A 19,929-nucleotide genomic window follows, 5' to 3' on the forward strand; every position below is an offset into this window, starting at 1 on the left:
TGGATAACCAAAGATATGGTCGTTTGTTTAACATGAGAGTGCAAAAGCTATTTATCGTTGCAAGTGGAGTGGTGCGTTTTTGTACATTGAAAGAAGTGAAGGGTGAAGTGATAGTCTGAGACTTATTTGTTCATCTTCTCACCATACAAACTGACGAAAGGGTGTTGTCTTTGACTGGAGCTACCGTTAACTATAGTTTTGGGAGAGGAGAAAATTACAGTCCAGAAGGCTGATTTGTTCATCGCTGTGCCCTTTGACTTTGCAGCGGATCGGTTTTGGTGATGTGGAAGAGGAGCAGACTTTGACACCGACATTCTCTGCCGATAGTATCGGTGCGGGCGCTGGGACGGTGGTGGAGGATGGTGATGAGGAGATGCTGGAGACGGACCGCCTATTGGCTCAGGTGGAGGCGCGTGATCTCATTGAATTCGGTATCATCCCCGAATTCGTCGGCCGCTTCCCAATCATCACTGCCTTCCACGCGCTCAGCGAGCACATGCTCACTCGCATCCTCACCGAGCCACGCAACGCCCTACTCCTCCAATACAAACTCTTATTCCAAATTGACAAGGTGTCTCATTGCTTCTCTCAAGTTCTAGTTATTCGCATATCGTTATCCTCAATCGTTTAACTGGGGTAACATACACTGCTTTTTTATCACTTGCATCTTAGGACTTTTTTAACTTTTTCTCAATGACGCTTTTTGTAAAAATAAGTTTTTGCCCGATAATTTGAGTTTGATTGGATGACTGATACATACAATCTCGGCGGAACTCCCTTAATTTTGACTTTTATGTCTCTCGCTATTTGACTACCATTGAAACGCTATCTCTTTAGTATTTTACATCGGAAAAAAAACAAAATTGCTTGGCATCTTCATGATTACTGCTTTGATTGGCTCATACTGGTAAAAATTTAATGTTTTTGAATAGTTTCTTTGGGCAGTAATTTTGAGCTTGATCTTAAAAACAAATGAAAAGGCAGGTAAATGGATCTACAGTATTTGGTCACTGTTCGAGTGGCGCCTGCACGAACAGGGGCTGGGATGCCACAGTAACGAGGAAAATGTCCGGTGTATCAGGTTGGTTGATGAATTGGCACCACGAACCAGAGGAATTTTAAACTATTTTCGTGTGATTGATCTAAATGTTGTGATTGGTGCGTTGCCTCTTGGTTCTGGTATTATCAGTCCAGAAGCAGGATGTTGAGCAAATTCCGTAATTACAGGTATATTCTATGTGTAAAAACTGTAACTTCTTCAGCCTACCTTTAGATTCCTCGTGACAATATTTGACAAATCACTACTCCCTATCAAATATACTGAGTCAAAGTATGTATTCCTCACCCCCATTTCGACGTCGCAATCATCATCAGCAGCTTTGAATGATTAAAATAATTTGAATAAATACTAAAGTGTATTGTTAATACATCTTTTTACCTTAATCTTGAAAGACTGCGTATATACAAGCGAAGTGCATCAACACGTTGTAGATCACTTTTTTCCAGTGTACCCTAACCGTCACCGAAGATGCGTTGCGGGCCATCGCACGCCAGGCCATGATGATGAAAACAGGAGCCCGTGGCCTTCGTGCCATTATGGTTAGTTCCCAATTCCAATTTTTATGCTCATTTTGACGGCAAATCCACGTGGCCAAATATAGCTTGCCTTTTGGACTTGAGAGACGTTCGTATCTATCAATGTGCCTCCTTTATCATCTAGGAGAAGGTGCTACTGCAGCCGCGATACGACGTGCCTGGCTCTGGTATCTCTGAGGTGATAATCGACGAAGACGTGATATTAGGTCGAACGGAGCCCACCTATGTATATGCGGACACCCAGGGCAGCTGCGGGGTGAGGGGAGAGGAAGGTGCCGGCGATGATGATGCAGAGGAAGCTACAGCAGAAGCGACATCGGCCACCACTGCAGGGTCTACCTCAGCTTCAGTTTCGGTCTGACCGTAAATGTTGTAATAAATGTTCAACATATGCATCTATTTATCGTTGCATTCACCCATCCACCACCTCTCAGTTGCCCTTGATTCCCTTATTTTGCCTCCCTTTCCACCTATTGTTTCTGCATGAACGTGCAACTGAAACGGTCCCTTTCCATTCTTGTGCCCCTGCGTATTTCTTATTTTTACTTTTTACCTACGTTCCACCTTTCCCTTTGTCTGAATTCAACAGCGCAGGTAGACATAATTTGATACACACTATCTCCTGGTTCCTATTCTTATTAAAAGTCCTCCTGTTTTGTTTTTGTTGATAAAAAGAGTTGCAATTCAGGGATTTTGTAGAATAAACTGACTGTCAACACGGGAAAATTAGACGTTTATGCCAGGATTGTGGGTATTTCTGAGCACTTGGGGGAACTGATTGGAGTCAATAGCATTGATGCGAGACTCTCGTGTTTGATAAGATGAAATAATTGCCCCAGAATAGTTTCCTGCAGTGTAATGGATATTCTTCTGCTATAACATGTGTGAAACAGTCCTCGTTTTGGATATAGAAGTGTGGTATATTTCATGGGTTTTAATGCTTCGTATCACAGTGCTGTCTAAGTGATTCTGCACAATACCATACTCTCTCTCCCGCTCTCTGAACTCCCTCTCCGAGTTCACTGAGCTCATGCTGAGCATGAGCTCAAATTTCCTGAGAAAAATAACCGAATGACACTTTGTAAGATTGAAAAGTGGTTGAATGCTGTAAACAAGAATGACGGTAATTTGGTTTCTCACAAATTAATTACTCACCTGAAAATGCTAAGGTAGGGGCTCCGACGCGTCTATCAACTGTTTCTCACTTGATGCATAAATGAGGTGGCCGGGAGCAGGGATTATTCGAACTCATGGGGATAGAAGGGGAAAAGGGGGAGGGGTAGCTATACGCCAGGAAGGCATAAACGTGATCTCACTTGGTATGGCTGCTAAAAGCACTCCAGACACGATAATGGAGTTGTGACAATTTGTTCACGTAGCAAAACGTATTCAACTAAAAGATCACCACTACCAACATTCTTGCCTTGAGTTCGAGACTTTTTCTCATCAAGGACGACACAAGGAGAGTCTCCTTTCAATTGTGAATTTCAGCGGTGTACTATCTTACGTCTGTTTTCCAAAAGACCTCACTCGTTCCATAAGTTCTTCATGCTCAGTTATTTTAAGCCATAGTGTCTATGAGATAATTCCAATGCAGAAATAGCTGTTTTTTTTTCGCCAGGAAAGGGTCGCTTTGTTTTGGACTACCTCATAAGGTATGTCCTCACCTAGATCAGATCACTAAATTGCTCCCAAGGTTTTTCCAAGTCCCCTTCATTCATACAGTTTAACCTGACTAGTCATCTTATCATGAAAGTAAATGATTTGTGATTTGAAAGCAGGCGGTATGAGCACAAAGACTAGTTTCCGCGAGAAAATAGTGTAGAATTTAGTGAATCAGAACAATTGAAGAATATTTTCAGCAACAAATATGAAGCATGGCTGTGTATGTCACACCAAAGTGTTATTTTCTAAGGTGGTCACGGACAATCCACCTCTTGGATTTTCTCCGTTTCGCCTTTCGATATTTTCATGGCCTGTTCAATATAAGCCAACTTAACTCGTGGAAAATGAGTTATTTTACAAGGTTAACTATTTCAGCAAACATGAACACGGAGGAATGTGGATAGAAGAATGCTAAGGGATGATAGAGGCCGATGCGGGCAGTATCTACTTCCACTGGGGTCATTCTCTGCATAACTTGAAAAAAGAACGACTTTATGATACTCCGATGCTTTAAAGAGTCTGTCTCAAATTCATGGATGATAGTGTTTCTTCTTTCTGGAACATTCGGTGTTTGCTGTTGGATGCTGTACGCAGCGTTATAAACATGAATAAAGTTTGGAAATTATGCTTTAGCCTTCCTTTCATGTGTGACTTTATGCAGACCACATGTTTCGAGATCTCATTAGCACCTATATTTTCCTCTTTTTCGTGTTCTTCACGCCAGGGTTTACGCTTTTTATAATACTCAGAGGTCCTCCTTCATGCCTCTAAGCATAATAGTAGCTGAAGTTGCCTTTTTGGCGGATCCTCGGTATTATTACATAATAAGTTTTTTGAGTGAGAGGGAAATCGCACACAATACAATTCTGTTAAGACAAAGAGATGCGAATCCGTTGTTTATACACCGCAAGTACAAGCAGGACAGGAGTACGTAGATAGCTGTAGGTCTACACCCCGCGTGTATAGTTAATGTGCTTTTGAGATGTGCATCCGATTATCCAGTGTTATCTGAAAGTGAAGCACTTTAAGCTGTAAACTACCACCTTAAGGTGGCACACAACAAAATGCAAAACTGAGGTATCCATTCTCCACATTATTGTAATAATACGCCATGTAGTGCCTCTTCCGACGATTGCCTAACGATGTCTCCTAATTTTCAGTGAGGCTGATAAGTCTTCGTCCACAGTTAATCTGGGTCGGGCGCAAGGATGTGCGAAAGACAAACCATTTAAGATACAACCTCACTGATGTGTCTCTATGTCATTCAAAGCAAACCTATTCAAATAATTTACTAATAAAGGGTTTCAAGGACCAGAAATTATCTTTATTTAGTAATCTTATAATTTTTTTATAGAGATGTAAACGTGACCACAACATTACAACCAATAGAGTTGGACCACTTTATTGCCCTGGGCATGCTTATAAATTCACGTTTTATGCAACTCTTATGGATACCTATTTTAGGAACGCAATGAAATCCCTGTCATATTGGCTATTATTTTTAGCGACAAATCCCAACTTTTTCTTTATTTGAGTGTATAATCATACACGTCACATGCTTACTGGTGATACCGGGGATGACATACCATAGTGAACAACGTGTGGGTAAGAATTGGGGGCTGTGGCTCGGCCTAGAAACGCGAGGCTTAATTCAAACCATTTGCGAGAATTTAGGCAGAGTTTAAATTTTTGGGTTTTACAATTACGCATGTATTTAAAGTAATTTTTAGGAATTATTTTAGTCTAGTACATTAGCTGTTCAGCGAGTCTAGAGCTCTTTTGAGGTGAAAAAAATAAGTTTACGTAGTAAGTAACTGGTTAACCATGCACGAACTGTTTGAAAACCCCTATTGGTTGTGAAAAAAGCAAAAAGTGCTGCAGGAGGGAAATGTCGAAGTGCCCGATGAATGTCTTAGGAACAATAACGGGTGCATGAATTGCTATTTCTTGGCTAGATTTTTTTGCCATACCTTAGATAAAAAGCCACAGGGGCTGTATAGACCACGGCTTTACGAACTCATTGATCCAACTTAAGTCCTTCTTAGACTTAGCAAATCTGAATATGGGTATTTTGACATCGCATCAAGTCAAAAAATCGTAAACATTTTTTATGCATAGGTGTAACATTTGTGGATAGGTTGAATACCTTCCCTTTCACTTTTCTTTCAAGTACTTTTCGCACGAGTCATTTTCGCTCACACGAGACAAATATTATTTATCTGGTGAGTTCATCCACAGCATCCACTGTAACACTGTAATACTTCAGGGTTTGTAAACTTGTTCCTGTATTTCTCTCCTGGTTACTTTAAATTATTTACGAAGCAGCGCTTTTCAAATAGTGGTAAGAAAAGTGCTTGAGTTCGGCGTACTTTTTAATTCTCAAGATGCATGTCAACCGCACATACTTATCAAAGCGTGTCTATTATTACCAGTTTAGTACCAGTTGATTTATCAGAATTTTGGGCCCTTAAAACCACCACAACACTATAGTGAGAAGAGAGAATATACATTTTCAACTTCCTCTTGACAAAGCTGTAGCTTTGAATGAAATGAAATCGCCCTTATACCTTGTCAGTGGCAAAATTAATGTAGGTTGAAGAGGCAGCACTTTGCTGCTAATAGTTCAAGTAAATTATGTTTGGCGGTGGTTTTCGATGCCTTCAAAAAGTACTCTCGAGTTCCGCGCATGATGGGTGGGGAGACAGGGGGAGATGCTGTAGCACAATTGTGCCCAATTATCCCAGTTAGGGCGTGCTTTTCGTCAAAGATGCAAGACAAAAGGCAAGGACGGGATGTTCTACATTGTTATCCAAATGGTATGATAATGAGGAACAACTTTTCTGATCGTTACAAACTAGTTTATTTCCAATTAAAATTTCCGAGAGTTAGAAATAGTTATCAGTGTGCTTTTTTTGTCTTTAATGGGCTTGAATAAAAAGCGTGATTTTTACAGTCACTCATTCATGTTACATCCTTTGAAGCCAACTCTCATCAAAATTTAGTAAATTGCAGTTTTCGTAATGCACATAAGCTTTCGCTAGATCCCGATTTTCTCTCCTGGTTATTCGAATAAATCCACCTTTAAGATTTTCGGTGGGGCATTAAAGAGAAACGACTATTTAAAGCAATTCAAAAATACTAATAAGTACGAAGTAGAATGGATAAATTGCTACATTTATTATTTAAATAACAACGCGAGTGTATTTCTGCTCATACCGATTGACTGGCTCTAAATCAACTTCAAAAAACTGACTTTTTAGCACTTTTTAGAAAGATCACTAATCTGGCATAATAAAGTTTGACCTTATCCGACGAAACACATTATGTACAACATAATCCTTATATTCAATAGTTAATGAGTATCTTCCAACAAAGCACATACAATTCTCTAAAATAACCAAATGATCATTGGTGATATGCTTGAGCAAGTGACTCTATTTTCGTTCTGTACAAGGTGAGGGACGAAGAAGGGACGAAATATAAGTGATACACCTTTCAAAGAGCTGCAGGTGAGAGTTGAGAGGGGAGGAGTTGTGGTCGAATGCCCGCAAATGGGCCAAAGTGTCGCGGCGAATGAGGTGTCTGCGGCGCTGTAGTCTGTCGCCGCTGACTCGGATACATTAACGTGGGCAGCTGCTGAGGTTGCAATTGTTGCACTTCTAGCTGCTGCTGTCGCTGGTTCATTGAGTTCAGCTGCTCTTCTTCCACGGCAGCCGAGACACGGGCGCTCGAGTCTTCAGCATTTTGTAGGAAGAAGACGGAGGAAGAAGGCGATATGGAGGGAGGCCGGTAAAGGCTGCTACTGGACCGGTTGCATTTCCGCGCAGCGGGTCCCTTCCGAGCGGTACTTATGCGCATTGGCTGCGGCGTTGTTGCCTCGTTGACGTTTCGACGGGACCACCGCAGTGGGTTGAAGAGGCAGGTCAAGCGCTGACTGGCGTTCAGACTCTGAGTGCTGGAAGTTGTAGCTCTGCGCTCGTCAACACATAGTTCATTCATACTTGATGTTCTTCCTACATCAGTTCTCCCTGAAAGGCAGTGCAAATGTATCAATTCATTAATTAAAATTTTAGGTACTATGCATCATGTCTGCAAAAACAATCACATAAATCCATTTAGGCATTTTAAATATTAGCTCATTGAAAGGAAGAGAGAGAACGATCGGAAAAGAATTTTTCTAGCGAATAGTATTTTGGCTTACAACTATAAAAATAAAGGCGAATTAGAAATAACGCTAGGTTCTCTTACTGATGATAATTCTATAATTGAAGGCATCTGATTCCATTTATGCGCTTTACAATAGCTAACAACCTTCTGGTAACTAATCTATTTAGCCTTGCTAAATTAACAGTTTTGCATCATAATAAATTGAAAAGATCCGAATTCCACAATGTGTCTTAGTGATCGCGGAAAAATTTTACCACTTTTCATCACATCGCTGGTTTCTATAAAGAGCTATCTTTGAATATTGGAATGAGAAATGGATACAAGTTAAAAAGTTAATTGCTTTTTTCTCACGAAACCCTTTTGTAAGTTGGTAGTCATTATTCGTAGAACGAATCACCTCCATAACTGACAAAGTATCAATCTCTTCATGTATCTTTTCTTCAGGAACCCATTTTTACACCCATGACAGCGATATTTCACGTTCTGGATGACAGTCACGCTAAAGCAGCAAAGTCTCCATTCTGAATTGAACCGCCCGAATTTCTTTTACTCATAATATGAAACAAGCGCTTTCCCGTAGCATAAGCCAGGAGAAAAACTATTTCTAGGCTTACACAGAGATTTGCAAAATTTCACTAAAAATTGCTGGGAGTTTACGATGAATACTCAGAAATCAGCATTTGGCTATTGAATGAAAGAACAGCACTGCGGTTAATTTTGATTCACTTCTTAGAATTCTTATTCGTAAAATTTAGTCAAATGCACTCAGGTCTTCACAGTACATTCCTGCAACTATTACCAAGTCTGCCACACACCTAACCCTATGACTTTTCACGCTTCTGCAGTGGTAGCCCAAGGATAAAAGAAGGTTTCAAAGAAACGACTAACCTGAGACGAAGCCGAGATCGCCTACGCTGGCGCCAAGCCTGTCGGCTGGGCCGAGGGAGAATTGACTGCAGCTGAGACTGCCTTGGTGAGTGGCGATTTGCGCCTGGATCTGCGAAACGGAGCGGGCGCGTGCTATGGCTGGCAGTTTGGCGTATTGCCGAGCGCTCTCGCGTACCCCCGCGCCTGAGTAGACGTTGCTCTCACGTGCGTACTTGTGACGCACCAGTTCTGCCAGGTGGTTGACCGACGCTTCCGCACTCGTCCCCTCCAGCGCTGCTAATCCCTCTTCATCGTCAGCCGCGCAATCACTGGGCAATTGGTAATTCAACGCGCATGCCGCCAACCGTTGGCGATAGTTTTGCAACAGTCGCGGACCCATCTGCACACGCACGCACATTCATTCGTTTCTTTTTTAAGTCAATCTAATGACATTTAAACGCACATTCACCCTTATAATAAAGAAAACCCGCATTCTTCAGATACTTCGTAAGATACATTGAAATCCGGAGCATTAATATTGAATTACAGTACGTCTTCTATTTGGGCGTTGCTATGGCGCACTTTTGACCCATTCATGTCCATTTTATTTACTACAAAAACGGATCTGGCAGAATGCAGATAGCTAACTTCTACTCTTTTCAAACATACCCCTATGATTACCGAAAGCATATTTCAATTAAATTTTTCACCTGTTGCAGTACCGAAAGCACGGTCAAAGTACAAGGAACTTTTGGGTAAGTACCCAATTTTCGAGCCCTAAATCAAGGAATATGTATATATAGACATTTTAAACTACAGTCAGTAAAATTCGTAGTTTTCGGAAAGTCCACAATCGCATGAAACAATATGTTGTAGCCCGAGATTCACGTAACCATTACAAGGCCTCAGGACAAAATACAAGCTCACAAGAATGATTCGAAGGAGAGAGCACCAAATCCTGAGAGACTCTTCGTTAGCAGCGCAGAACGCCCTCACCATGTGCGGATCCATTGTCACAACGGAGTGAGGCTTATTAATAAAAAAAAAGAATAAAGTGTGAAATATGAAGTGAGTAAATGCAAATATAATAATTGACATTTCGTGAGACAATGGAGGAATAGAAATGACGCCAGCTTTGCTTTTTCTGCTAAAGTCACTTGCAACAAACACGTTACACATATCAAAAACTCATGGATGAAAAGTCCTTTCTTATAAATTGAAATGAAATAATGTTATTAGTAATTTAAGTCAGAAGATATTACGATTTCATGCTTATTTAAAATAACTATAAGGGCAAAACGGGTCATTTTTAAAAGCACACGTGTAATAGTGTGTGTGGTTTAGTAAACACAAAGTCTGCAAAAATACGCCAAATTTTCATCTAAAAATAAAATTGTCTATTCCTTACATTCACTTTATAAAAAGCTTTAAAGAAAATCCATTTCTAAGTTGGTAACAGAATAATAACTGCATTACACTTGTCTACAAAGGTGTAGGTAACTTTTAAATAACTAAAGAATAAGCCTGGTTGCATTGTGCTTTGAAATTGCTAACGTTTACGCATATGGTATGGGCGTAGCTAGAGCAGATCATCCGCCCCTTTGCCACTTCCAACGACCAAATTATTGCGTTCAACTGAGACTTCAAAGCACTTTCGTGTTATCCTGAACGTGGACTTAGGAAGGGCTACTTATTAGAAGAGTAATCCGTAGGTGGAAGGTAAACAAGGAGACCAAGTAATGAGATCTCCCTTCAACGGTCAGTGCGTGAATAAGATTGAAAGTTTTCAGCAGTTATGTAAATAGATGCCGTAGCAACCGACGCAGCGTCGACGCCCAGGTGAGTCAGCAGCGCATAAAAGTAAGCTTATTTCGAAATAACCCGACGCCGTTTTGGTTACTGGCCTGCATAATATTATATTTAAACGACGTTGAAGCCATTTTCACAAACTTTTTTGAATTCTTCTGGATAGCTTTGGGTACTTGGAAAACGACAATTTAATCGCTCACTCAGAAGACTCTCTGAGTAAAACGTAACATATCCTCGCCCAGCCAGTAAAACCAATCTTTTCACAAAGTTCTGACCTAATTATTTATGTTGGATGATTTATTAACAGAGATAAGCGTAAAATTTTCAAAAGTAACCATAGAATATCGTGAATTTCAAATTATCGTCGAAAGCCTACCTGTATAGAAATTGTGGCCATTACTTTTTATTATAGTTGCTACACGTCTAATACATTTTCTCCACCTTGCATAAACCTTAAACTTCAAACAATCTGAGCATCCTGTGGCTGAAATATCACTCCCCCTTGTCGCATGGTACGTTTACCTGAAGTTCCTATAGGTCTTCTGTTGAAAGTTTTTTTTGAAATGAAGAAAAGTACATTCAGGTAGACTTTATCCAACTCGTTAAAGATGGGTATAAATAGCTTTTATATGACATTTCACCCATGCCACTGCGTGAGAGGTTTTGTGAGAACCGAATGTCACTTGTCCGAGATTACCCATAAGTTGGCCTACATTTTTAGATTTAAAAGTTTAAATTCAACTAACAATCCCGGCAATAAATGTTTATAAATGAGTTGATCATGGCATTAACTGTTGAAAAATGTCGTTACTCTACTATGGATGATGAAAAAATGGGCACAAATAGAACCGGATTCTTGGCCATCGCGATTGATAAGTTATTTTATTTTCAATAACAGCATTGAATTCAGTGAATAGTAGGAAATGGACGTCATTCGATTACTGCATTTTTGCCCTAGTATTTCAACATTTATTACGAAGTCCGTCGCACTTTATAGCGGTTTCCTACTGCTGGCATAGGTGAACAGGCGCGCATTTAATATTGTCAAAAGGGTAATGGGCTCCGATCGCCATTGTTAACGCATGTGGCTCAGTGGCGCCACTGCTGTTACCGCTGTGCAGTTGCTTGATATGCAAAAACACTGAACGGGAGCGAGTGATCGTGTACACCTACACAGAGATGCTTCGAAAAGCTGCCCACGTCACAGAGGCGGTCTTATGCAGATCAGACGACCAAAGGGGTGCATAAACGCGTTTCGCGCTCTAACATTAACATGAGAAAATAAAGAGCACCTAAAAACATGCAGATTTTGTGCTTTTTCCAAAACAAGCCAGCAATAACTCTGCTTTTGAGTAATAGTCTGGGTTGAAAAGCTGCAATGCTGTTTACGTATAAACATGGCCCATGCAAGACTCCAAAATCACGATGGCTTTTGAAAAACACGCGCCTCATGGCGTTCCTACCTTGAGGACGAATCCGTAGGGTGTCGGTGCGTTGGCCTTGCGCCAACCACCACTTGTAGTGTAGAGATGCAAGTGCTCTCCAAAAGCTGTGACCCTTACCAGTTCTGAAATCTATAATAAAAATGTTGATTAGGTTCACCTGGATTGATTTTTTCCTAGAATGGCTTGTCAGTTAATGGGAATTCCCGTAATAGCGGGTTCAGTGTTGCCGTTACCTCAGCATTCCCAGGATCAATTGCTGTCGAAAATATGCTTTTCTTGTGCTGTTTGCGGTTCAGGCGCATACGGTAAAACGAAAAAGCCATTGCTGTCCTAATGTCCCAATATGGTCCATTCGAGGGTAATTAAAGTAATACTTGTGAAATTGCCCTTGCTAGTAACTTAAAATGCATACTTCCCATAGATGTGCTTCTTTGAGCGTTTAAGCTTCAAACGAAAACGTGGCTGATGCGTTTGGACGACAATAATTCCTTATTAAAGTTGTGCAATACCAAAGCGTTCGGGAGGACTTATTCCTGTTCACTAAGTCGCCTGGTCATTTTGAATTCACGCGTACTTTATTTAACGAAAATGCTACCATCTGTTAAATTAAAATACGCAATGACGAATCTCACCGCGATCTGTGCAAAGCGGTATTCGTATGATAAGGGACCAGTTGAAAGATCTGTTTACCTATTTTCAACTTCTTGTATGTTATTGTTTAAAACTAAATTTATTGAAGTGTTTACCGAGTAACCTATTTTGAAAGCTGTTTTCTTTCAGGGAAATTTATTTTTTCCGTACAGTACTGATGCTATAAAAGCTCGTTGATCTTAAGAATGGCCAAAAAATAACTTGTTCATTATTACCGGTAACGAGGCATAAATGACCCTAGTTTTGGTACAAAAATAAGAGGTAATTTTATGTGAATAGCAGAAAGAGAGAGCGATTCGCTTACATCAGAACCCTGTTTTTTAGAAGCGTATAGACCGGAACTACGAAGAACGCAGTACCGCCGTTTCCATTTGTTGTTTGGTTGTAAAATGTACAAGTAGTCCTTGAAGGGTGGAAGTCGGTTCGCACCATCCTTCTCAAGGATATCCTAAATAAAACAAGAGGAAGGTCACTTATTCTAGAAACCAGTCTAATGATATGTGATCGTTACAAAAAATAGGGTGCGAACCTCTTCGTTTAGTCTGATCAAATTCGAAAATATTCTAAAAGTGATTTACATTTGCACATAAGTAGAACTATTTTTAAATCACCTGCACCGCCTGGAATGGTCGCCTGCATTAATGTGCGGGAGAGCTATTGCTAAAGCTTGTATTTTCAGGATACTTCAAAATATTGCACCAGGCTCCATTGAAAATAGCCGAGTAAATATCAATGGATAGGGACTTCTAGTATTCCACACTTCTTTTGGGAATGTCTGCATTAAGAGTGTCCAACACTTGAGGAAATACAACTCACTATCAGAAGCGAATTTTTCATTTGCGCGGATTCCCCCACCAGCGTATTTCCAAGCCAAGTCTTCATTACGGAACAAATAAAATAGCTAATAGAGCACATGAAAGAGTTTTAGGTCAACTTTCGTCAGCACATGCAGACTTTACCCCATCAAATAGGGAATTTTTCGTCAAAATTCTCAAACAATGGTTGTCTATACAAAAATAGTCCTATTCCACTTTATCTAAAGTTATTTTGCAGAAAGTATGGGAGGTACCAAATTGAGCTTGCGCTTCCAAAAAAACATTCCCATAAGTGTATGTCCAGTTCATACGTTTTTTGTAGTTAACAAGATTCAATGAGGTGCATTAACTATTGAGTCTTTAACTTAGCATTCACCCTGTTTACAGCCTTCCTTAACATTATATATGCTAGTGTTTAATGCACTGGTAACGAGTTAATCATTTGTCCTCTGCTTTTAATTGACAGAAATCGAAATACCTGCGGGTCCTCGAATAAGCCGAAGAGGTCTTGACGCTCCTCAAAGAAAATAAGGTTTTCGCTGTTGACAGGCCAACTGAGAATACAATCTCGCACAGGCTCATCATCCTCAAAGCACCTCTCTGAATAGACCAAAGAAGTCAGCAATTGACTTGATTAACCTTGCACTAGTGATATCTTTATTTTCAAACACTTACGTACCATCAAACGCTGATATTCGCCACAATGGTATGAAAATTGTTAATCAAGAGGTAGTAGCCTGTTTTTGCAACCTACCATTAAGTATGCAACTCGATTTTAAACCTTTCTATCAAATTCTAATACAAACTTAGCAGCAGTAAACAGACTGACATAAGGATAATTCCTGCCATGCTTATACATTTAGTCATCTAATTGACAGTAATAAGATTTTCTACCAATAGAATTGTTCTGAAACGGAAGTCAGACTAAATAAACAATCCTACATGGCTTTTCCAGCCCCTCACCATAGTTAAAGGGAGAGAGAAAAAATCGTTTTCGGCCAGCCTAAATTAAAGGATGGGTTGTTTTATGCAATATATGATCATGTAATAAATTTATCGTCCCTCCTGCATTGATACCAAAATCCCTCTTCAAAAATGAAGTCATACAATATGATTAGTTAAGGAATTGTAAGATTGAGAACTTAGGTATCAATGTGAAGTACCATCTTCAGGAGCAAAATGCCATGATTTTCCATCTTTCATAGTAGTTTTCCGTTTTCTTTTAATTTCCAGCATTGAAAAACACTAAAAGACTTTAGCTGTCCTTTAATTGTTACAATTTCCTTTTTGGACAAGATGTTTGCGTTATACAGCAATCATAGAATGCAAAATTATTGGAGCTTGAAGCTCACCAAGCTTCATGGAAGGAACCTTCTCAACGAGAGCCATTTTTGTGCTGAGAGGAAGAAAGTTTTTGGCCGCAAGCATGAGAACTACCTCGCCGGCATCAGTCCGCGACTGCACGTATATCGCCTTCGTGGTTCGGTCAGGTTGGTGCACCCGTAGTATAACCTACAAATAAGCATTTACTACATTTTAAAACAAGCACCTCCGACATTCTTTTGCTTGTTGAATCAAGAGAGATGTTGACCAAATTCAGGCAATGTAGAGTTTACTCATTGCCACCAATGACTAGCCTAATTACTAGGTTCAAAATTTTGGTGCTTGATCACCAATTCCATCTCAAATATCAGTCATATTTGATGATTTATTGGAGTCAAAGAATAGAAATTTAAGACATTTTGCACATATTTTAACAAAATGATAAACTGTGGCGTAATCACTCACACTAGCTAATAGGATGTTCCGCAACAAAAGCAGTGTATACAGCATTGACTCCATGTTCAATGCAAATGAGCATTGACTATTTGCAACTGCTAGCAGAGTGCAAAAATTTGTATATTGTCATTACAGCAAAGCCTATGTGAAGTACTCAGAAAGTTGTGAATATGCATCTGTGACAAATGTCATGCTTCCTGAAGCGTGGTCACCCCAACTAGACACCACTTGTGGTTTAACGTTTACCTCTAAAGAAAGTAGTTTTGGTGATTTTTGAATCTTATGATAGTAAAAGGAAAAGTAGAATGCAATTTTATATTTTGTGCAGTTACCGCTATAAACCACAACCAAACTTAAGTAAATAATGAAACATCAGAGCAGCAAACGTGCCTACTTCTGTTCGCGGGAGGTGTTAAGGTTGAAGTACCCCTGTTTGGGAATGCGGTGCTTTAGAGTACACCCAATTCCCTAAGGTATTATCTTATTGTTAAAGATATCCTAATTACGGCACTTTCAGTATTAATAAAGTTGTTATTAATTTCGGTCTTTTGTTTATATTAACCTAAGTGCGGTATATCCTGCATAACGCCGATTCCTACATTTACCAAATTATGCTTTATTTCCTGTTACGCATTCTATGATACATATTTAAAACCACCATTGATAAACTATCATGAAAATCAACAAGTGCTCTCAAAATTTTAAAAATTGTTCTAAAACATTACATTGAACTAGCATCCATCTCTTTTTTAAGGTGTTTACTACACCCAAAATATGAATTCAACCAATTTTCCATATAAAACAAGCTCAATGAACAGGTACAAAGGGATCTGATAATAATGCTGGCATTAATTATGTAAGGGGATTTAAAGGAAGAGCATTGCTTCATAATTAATACAAATTCTATAGAACGATTAATGGCACATATCTTACGATAAAACTCCCAAACCAAGTACAGCAGGGACTGGAAATAGTAAACGCTCAAAAAGTAGAAAATTAAGGATTAAAATATTTGACTTTTCTTTGAGAGGCTTAAAATTTCGACTTATTTTACACGGTCATTCAGGTTGCAGGTTTTTCTAAACCTGCAGTTAAATGAGATGCTTCAAAACTTATCAAATCTTAGTTATGTAATGCCATCCTAATTTACTATAACTTATAAAAATCACCTTTGCTTAACATTGAAAGCGAAAAGTAAAGCAGAAAAATCAAAGTGGGCTTAAAAATGATCAGCCTAATCTACTTGGGTTTATCATTAGATGAGTTTCCATTTCCTGATAAATCCCCTGACAAGCAGTGTTGCTTGGATTACTAAGGACTTTGCTTGTGAAAAGGTCATTTCGATAGAATCCAATGGAGTTGTGCCATCGTCTGACTAATCTTGCTATTCAAATCCCACCGTTCTTGAACAGCATATGGCATACGCTTTGAACCAGGTAGGATAACGTGGCCCAGTACTAAGGCTCGCATTTAACCTATTTCTACGTTAATCGGAGAGTGTCAGGGGTTAAAAATTTGCATTAAATTTGCATAAATTTTCAACAAAATCGTTTTTTGAACCTGAAGTCTAGATAAAAGGCAAAAGATTTAGTGAAAGGACCAAATCTTAGTTATGAGAGCTACAAAATGATTCTTTCATTACTTGTAGTGCCAAAATCACTTTTCAAACTATTTTCGACTTCATGATTACAAAAATTAAGTACAGTTTAGCATTATGTTCAAGTAACACTTAAACAGCTAGGCTTTGTGCACCTTGGTATGTTGTATTCATATGGGAATTTCCTTTTTCTAATTCTGAAGTTTCCTTTACTTAGTTCCCCCCCCCCCCGACTAAACAGTAATCAATCATTCATCGCAGGTAAAGTTGATAAGAAAAGTTTTTTGGATAGTTTTAAATGCAAAACGCTGCTGTACCTTCTTGTCATCTTCCTTCTCCCTTTGATTCCGCAGACTCAAAGAGTCAATGCCGTCTCTGTTCTGAAGACTCCTCCAAAAGTTCAGATTCCCCACCCAGTTGTGGGCCTGGGGCGACTTCTCCCTTGTGAAGGTGTTGTAATTCTCTTGCGATTGCAACGAACTCCGTTCTGTGGGTGGGGTCCCATTTTGAATTGGCGGAACTGGAGAATACCGCATTATCGGTGACGAAAATTGTTGTCTTTTCGGCACTCTGGAAATCTGATCTGGTATCGCCTGTGAATGTGGTAAGCAATCTCCCCCGTGGTTATTGCCGTTGGTGAAGGCGGGAGGTGGAGGTATCTCAGGAATATCCGAGGGATTCAAACCCCGTTGACTACGATCGGGCTAGTAAGTTTAAGAAATCAGTGGTCTAGGTAAAGCATTACGGGCTACCACAACTATCATTCGAGAGTAAGTAAGCGAGAGAACATGGTTAACAATGTAACTTATTTAACAAAGTTTGTTTAAGAAGGTGTGCAGAAGATAATCCTTAACACCTCGTCACCAAGCAGTCACAAAACCAAGTTTGAAATATTTTAATAGACTACCTAAACTTAATTCTTCACATATAAGCAATAATTTTTTTGCTGCTTATGGAGCATTTCTTTCTCAAGTTGCTATTATTATTATAAGTGCTTCTCGAGTCACTGGGCAGGAGGTGGCTGGAAAGACATAGGCCATCCCCATAAAAGCCACTTAGAGTCATTTAAGAACTTGTCATTCCTCTTTTAGAAACATGAAAAAAAGACCTCCTGTGTGGAGTTTATTATCCGTGGTACCCCTCATTTGCTTGAATTTTATTTACAAAAGTTAAGACTATAACACTACCTTTCTTTTAAGTGGTGAGAATGACGACCAGAACGAGAATTATGTAATTATAGTTTTCTCTAGTTTTCGCAGTGATTATGCTGTTTGGAGCAAAGTGACTCGGATTAGAAAGATTTGAGTCTACTGGAGATAAATGCTGAGATTGTGAAATTTCTTGGCTTCATGAATCATTCGACAAAATGGGAGGGGAACCACTAAAGCGATCGAAGATTCAATATTTCACAATGCCATCTATTCTTGCCACATTCAGTATAAACATTGCTCACACTCTGAAGTGATGGAATAAAAGTGAAAGTTCTGCATACGGCATCTACTTTGATGCAACACGTTAATAGGTTTTCCTCCTTTAAGCCTTTTCAAAGACGTTGAATAGACTCGAGTGATTCGCTACTCAAAAAGTGCTACTCGCAGCAACATTTTAAACGCTTCCATGAAATAAGCATTGATTTGAACAATTACTACCCTCTTTTGCAACCACACACCTTTAATTGTCACTTGCAATTCTTGGGAATGTCTTCGTTTTATTGTTCTCATCGCAAGACCGCATTTTAAGTATCCAGATAGGAAGCACCACCTAGTCAATGGTGTGACGGAAGGACTAAGTATTTCGCGAGCTTTTAAGGAAAGTTTACATTTTCATCTTAATCAGCTCACAGAATCCGCCTTTCTTTAGCACACGCACTGCTCTTAGAAGGAAGGCGGAATCTTTTCTTGGTCATGCTTTTAATTTTCAATTAGCTGTTCGCATATCCGACTTTTCATCCTCTCGACGCTTAACTCGTCCATCTCAGGCTAAAATTTTGACAACTTTGTTTGCTCACATAGTATAAGTTAACATTTCCACCTCATGCAAATCACATAAATTTCGTTTTATAAAATAGGATCTACTATGCTAATTCGCCCAGTGATGTGAAAATAAGTAGCACTCTACTTCTGTTATTATTACTATTGTTATTATGAGTGGCATCACCGAAAGATTATGCTTACCGAGCATCCCGACGCAGCGTTGACAAGATCAGCTTCAACACTGTCCAAGTTGCTGACGAGCCTTTGCATTCCATTTGGACGGTGAGGCGCTAAAAAGGCATTCATGGGAATCTCTAAGCCTACAATACAGATGGTTAAAATGTGAAGCAGTAGGTTTTTTTTAACACCAAAATCCATTTGAGTCGCTCCTATTGTCATTGTCAAGGCAAACGCTTTTGCGTTCATCGTGGGGGAAACGCAAGTGGATTTTAAAAGTCAAAAGCCTTGTTTACTTAATGGTTCTTAGATAAAAAGTATTTTTCGTAATTCACTACAAAACCGTATTTACAAAGAAAGGGGGAATTATTCACTTCGACTGTGCTTTTGCAAGCCGAAAAAGCGTGGTTTTTTAGCGATATTACTCGATAGAACTCAGTCACGCACAAAACAGCCTATGTAGGCAAATAAGAAGGCGCCATTGCTACTGCTTTCAAAAGCAGTACTTTCAGCCATTCCTGAGTACTGCGGACAAAGTGACACCTGATGGCTACCTTTGAATCTTGTTTTTACCCAAACATTACGTCATACACTTTGCCTATATTAACAATCGTGAAGAGAAGTTGCTCGCCTTACACATACTTATAAATGAATTAACTTTTTTATGAATTCACTATCTATAATACACCATATCTAACAAACAGTCTCCATAACGCAATGGTAATCATTAATGGGTACCTTTACCTGGTTCCGAGGACCACCTAACAGTTTTCGATTTTGGTTGGTGTTGTGGCTGCGACAGCGTTTGGACTCCATTCTGCTCGGCCAGGTATTCTCCATCACTCCGGTTGGGCGTGGGGAACTGCTCACCAGGGAAGTAATGGTGCACAGGAGAGGACGGATCAAATTCCCTCTGCTGGGGATCGGCGCTGGAGAACACCCTGCGGACGGATGGTGGAGGGTCCTGACGCTGGGGCGAAGTCGATGGAGGGGATTGGAGCTGGGTTGCTTGTAGTGCCTTATCGGTTTGATCTGTTCTTAAGGGTCGGTAGTATAAATCGTCTTGTTTCTCACGAGTAGGAGCAAGCGGTAATTGCAATCGACGCGGTTGGTTTGTGGAACAAGATTTTAGTGCCTACAAGAAGTAAAGCACATACTGTTCTGCGAAGCATAAAACATACCTCAGATCCTCCTAGCACCTCACCGATGGGTAAATGCTTTTTTTCAAACTTATAAGAGGCAGTGACGTTTAAATGTGCGTTTATGAAACTTATTCAATGAAATATTTTTGTTCAAATTCATTTGATTGATTGAATGAAATATTTTATTCAATGGGGACCTTCTTTATTCGGTGTGTCGCCTTGATAGTGTTAACGAATAACTTCATA

At 39.7% G+C, this 19,929-nt stretch overlaps 2 protein-coding genes across 2 annotated transcripts in view; one reads left to right on the forward strand and one right to left on the reverse strand. All coding sequences in view use genetic code 11, as the record gives it.

Annotated features, from left to right (window-relative positions):
* The window catches only part of EGR_00813 (ATP-dependent Clp protease ATP-binding subunit clpX-like protein), a gene marked incomplete at both ends in the record, with an annotated part of 9,864 nt that extends 7,264 nt beyond the window's left edge, over window positions 1–2,600 (forward strand). Inside the window, 4 exons of the mRNA XM_024490062.1 lie at window positions 266–571; window positions 1,507–1,599; window positions 1,721–1,951; window positions 2,550–2,600. Coding sequence (XP_024355465.1) covers window positions 266–571; window positions 1,507–1,599; window positions 1,721–1,951; window positions 2,550–2,600 — 681 coding nt within the window. The remainder of the gene's footprint in view (window positions 1–265; window positions 572–1,506; window positions 1,600–1,720; window positions 1,952–2,549) is intronic.
* Window positions 2,601–6,756: 4,156 nt separating this feature from the next.
* EGR_00814 (Ras-associated and pleckstriny domains-containing protein) lies at window positions 6,757–19,713 on the reverse strand (the record flags this gene model as incomplete). Its single annotated transcript, XM_024490063.1, has 11 exons — window positions 6,757–7,289; window positions 8,317–8,695; window positions 9,223–9,324; window positions 11,568–11,678; window positions 12,505–12,648; window positions 13,494–13,615; window positions 14,368–14,527; window positions 16,709–17,095; window positions 18,566–18,684; window positions 19,286–19,676; window positions 19,699–19,713. 11 exons carry the CDS (start codon window positions 19,711–19,713, stop codon window positions 6,757–6,759), a joined length of 2,463 nt encoding a protein of 820 aa, XP_024355466.1.
* Between the last annotated feature and the right edge of the window lie 216 nt (window positions 19,714–19,929).

The sequence above is a fragment of the Echinococcus granulosus genome (assembly GCF_000524195.1).
Source record: "Echinococcus granulosus chromosome Unknown EG_S00003, whole genome shotgun sequence".
Lineage (NCBI taxonomy): Eukaryota > Metazoa > Platyhelminthes > Cestoda > Cyclophyllidea > Taeniidae > Echinococcus > Echinococcus granulosus.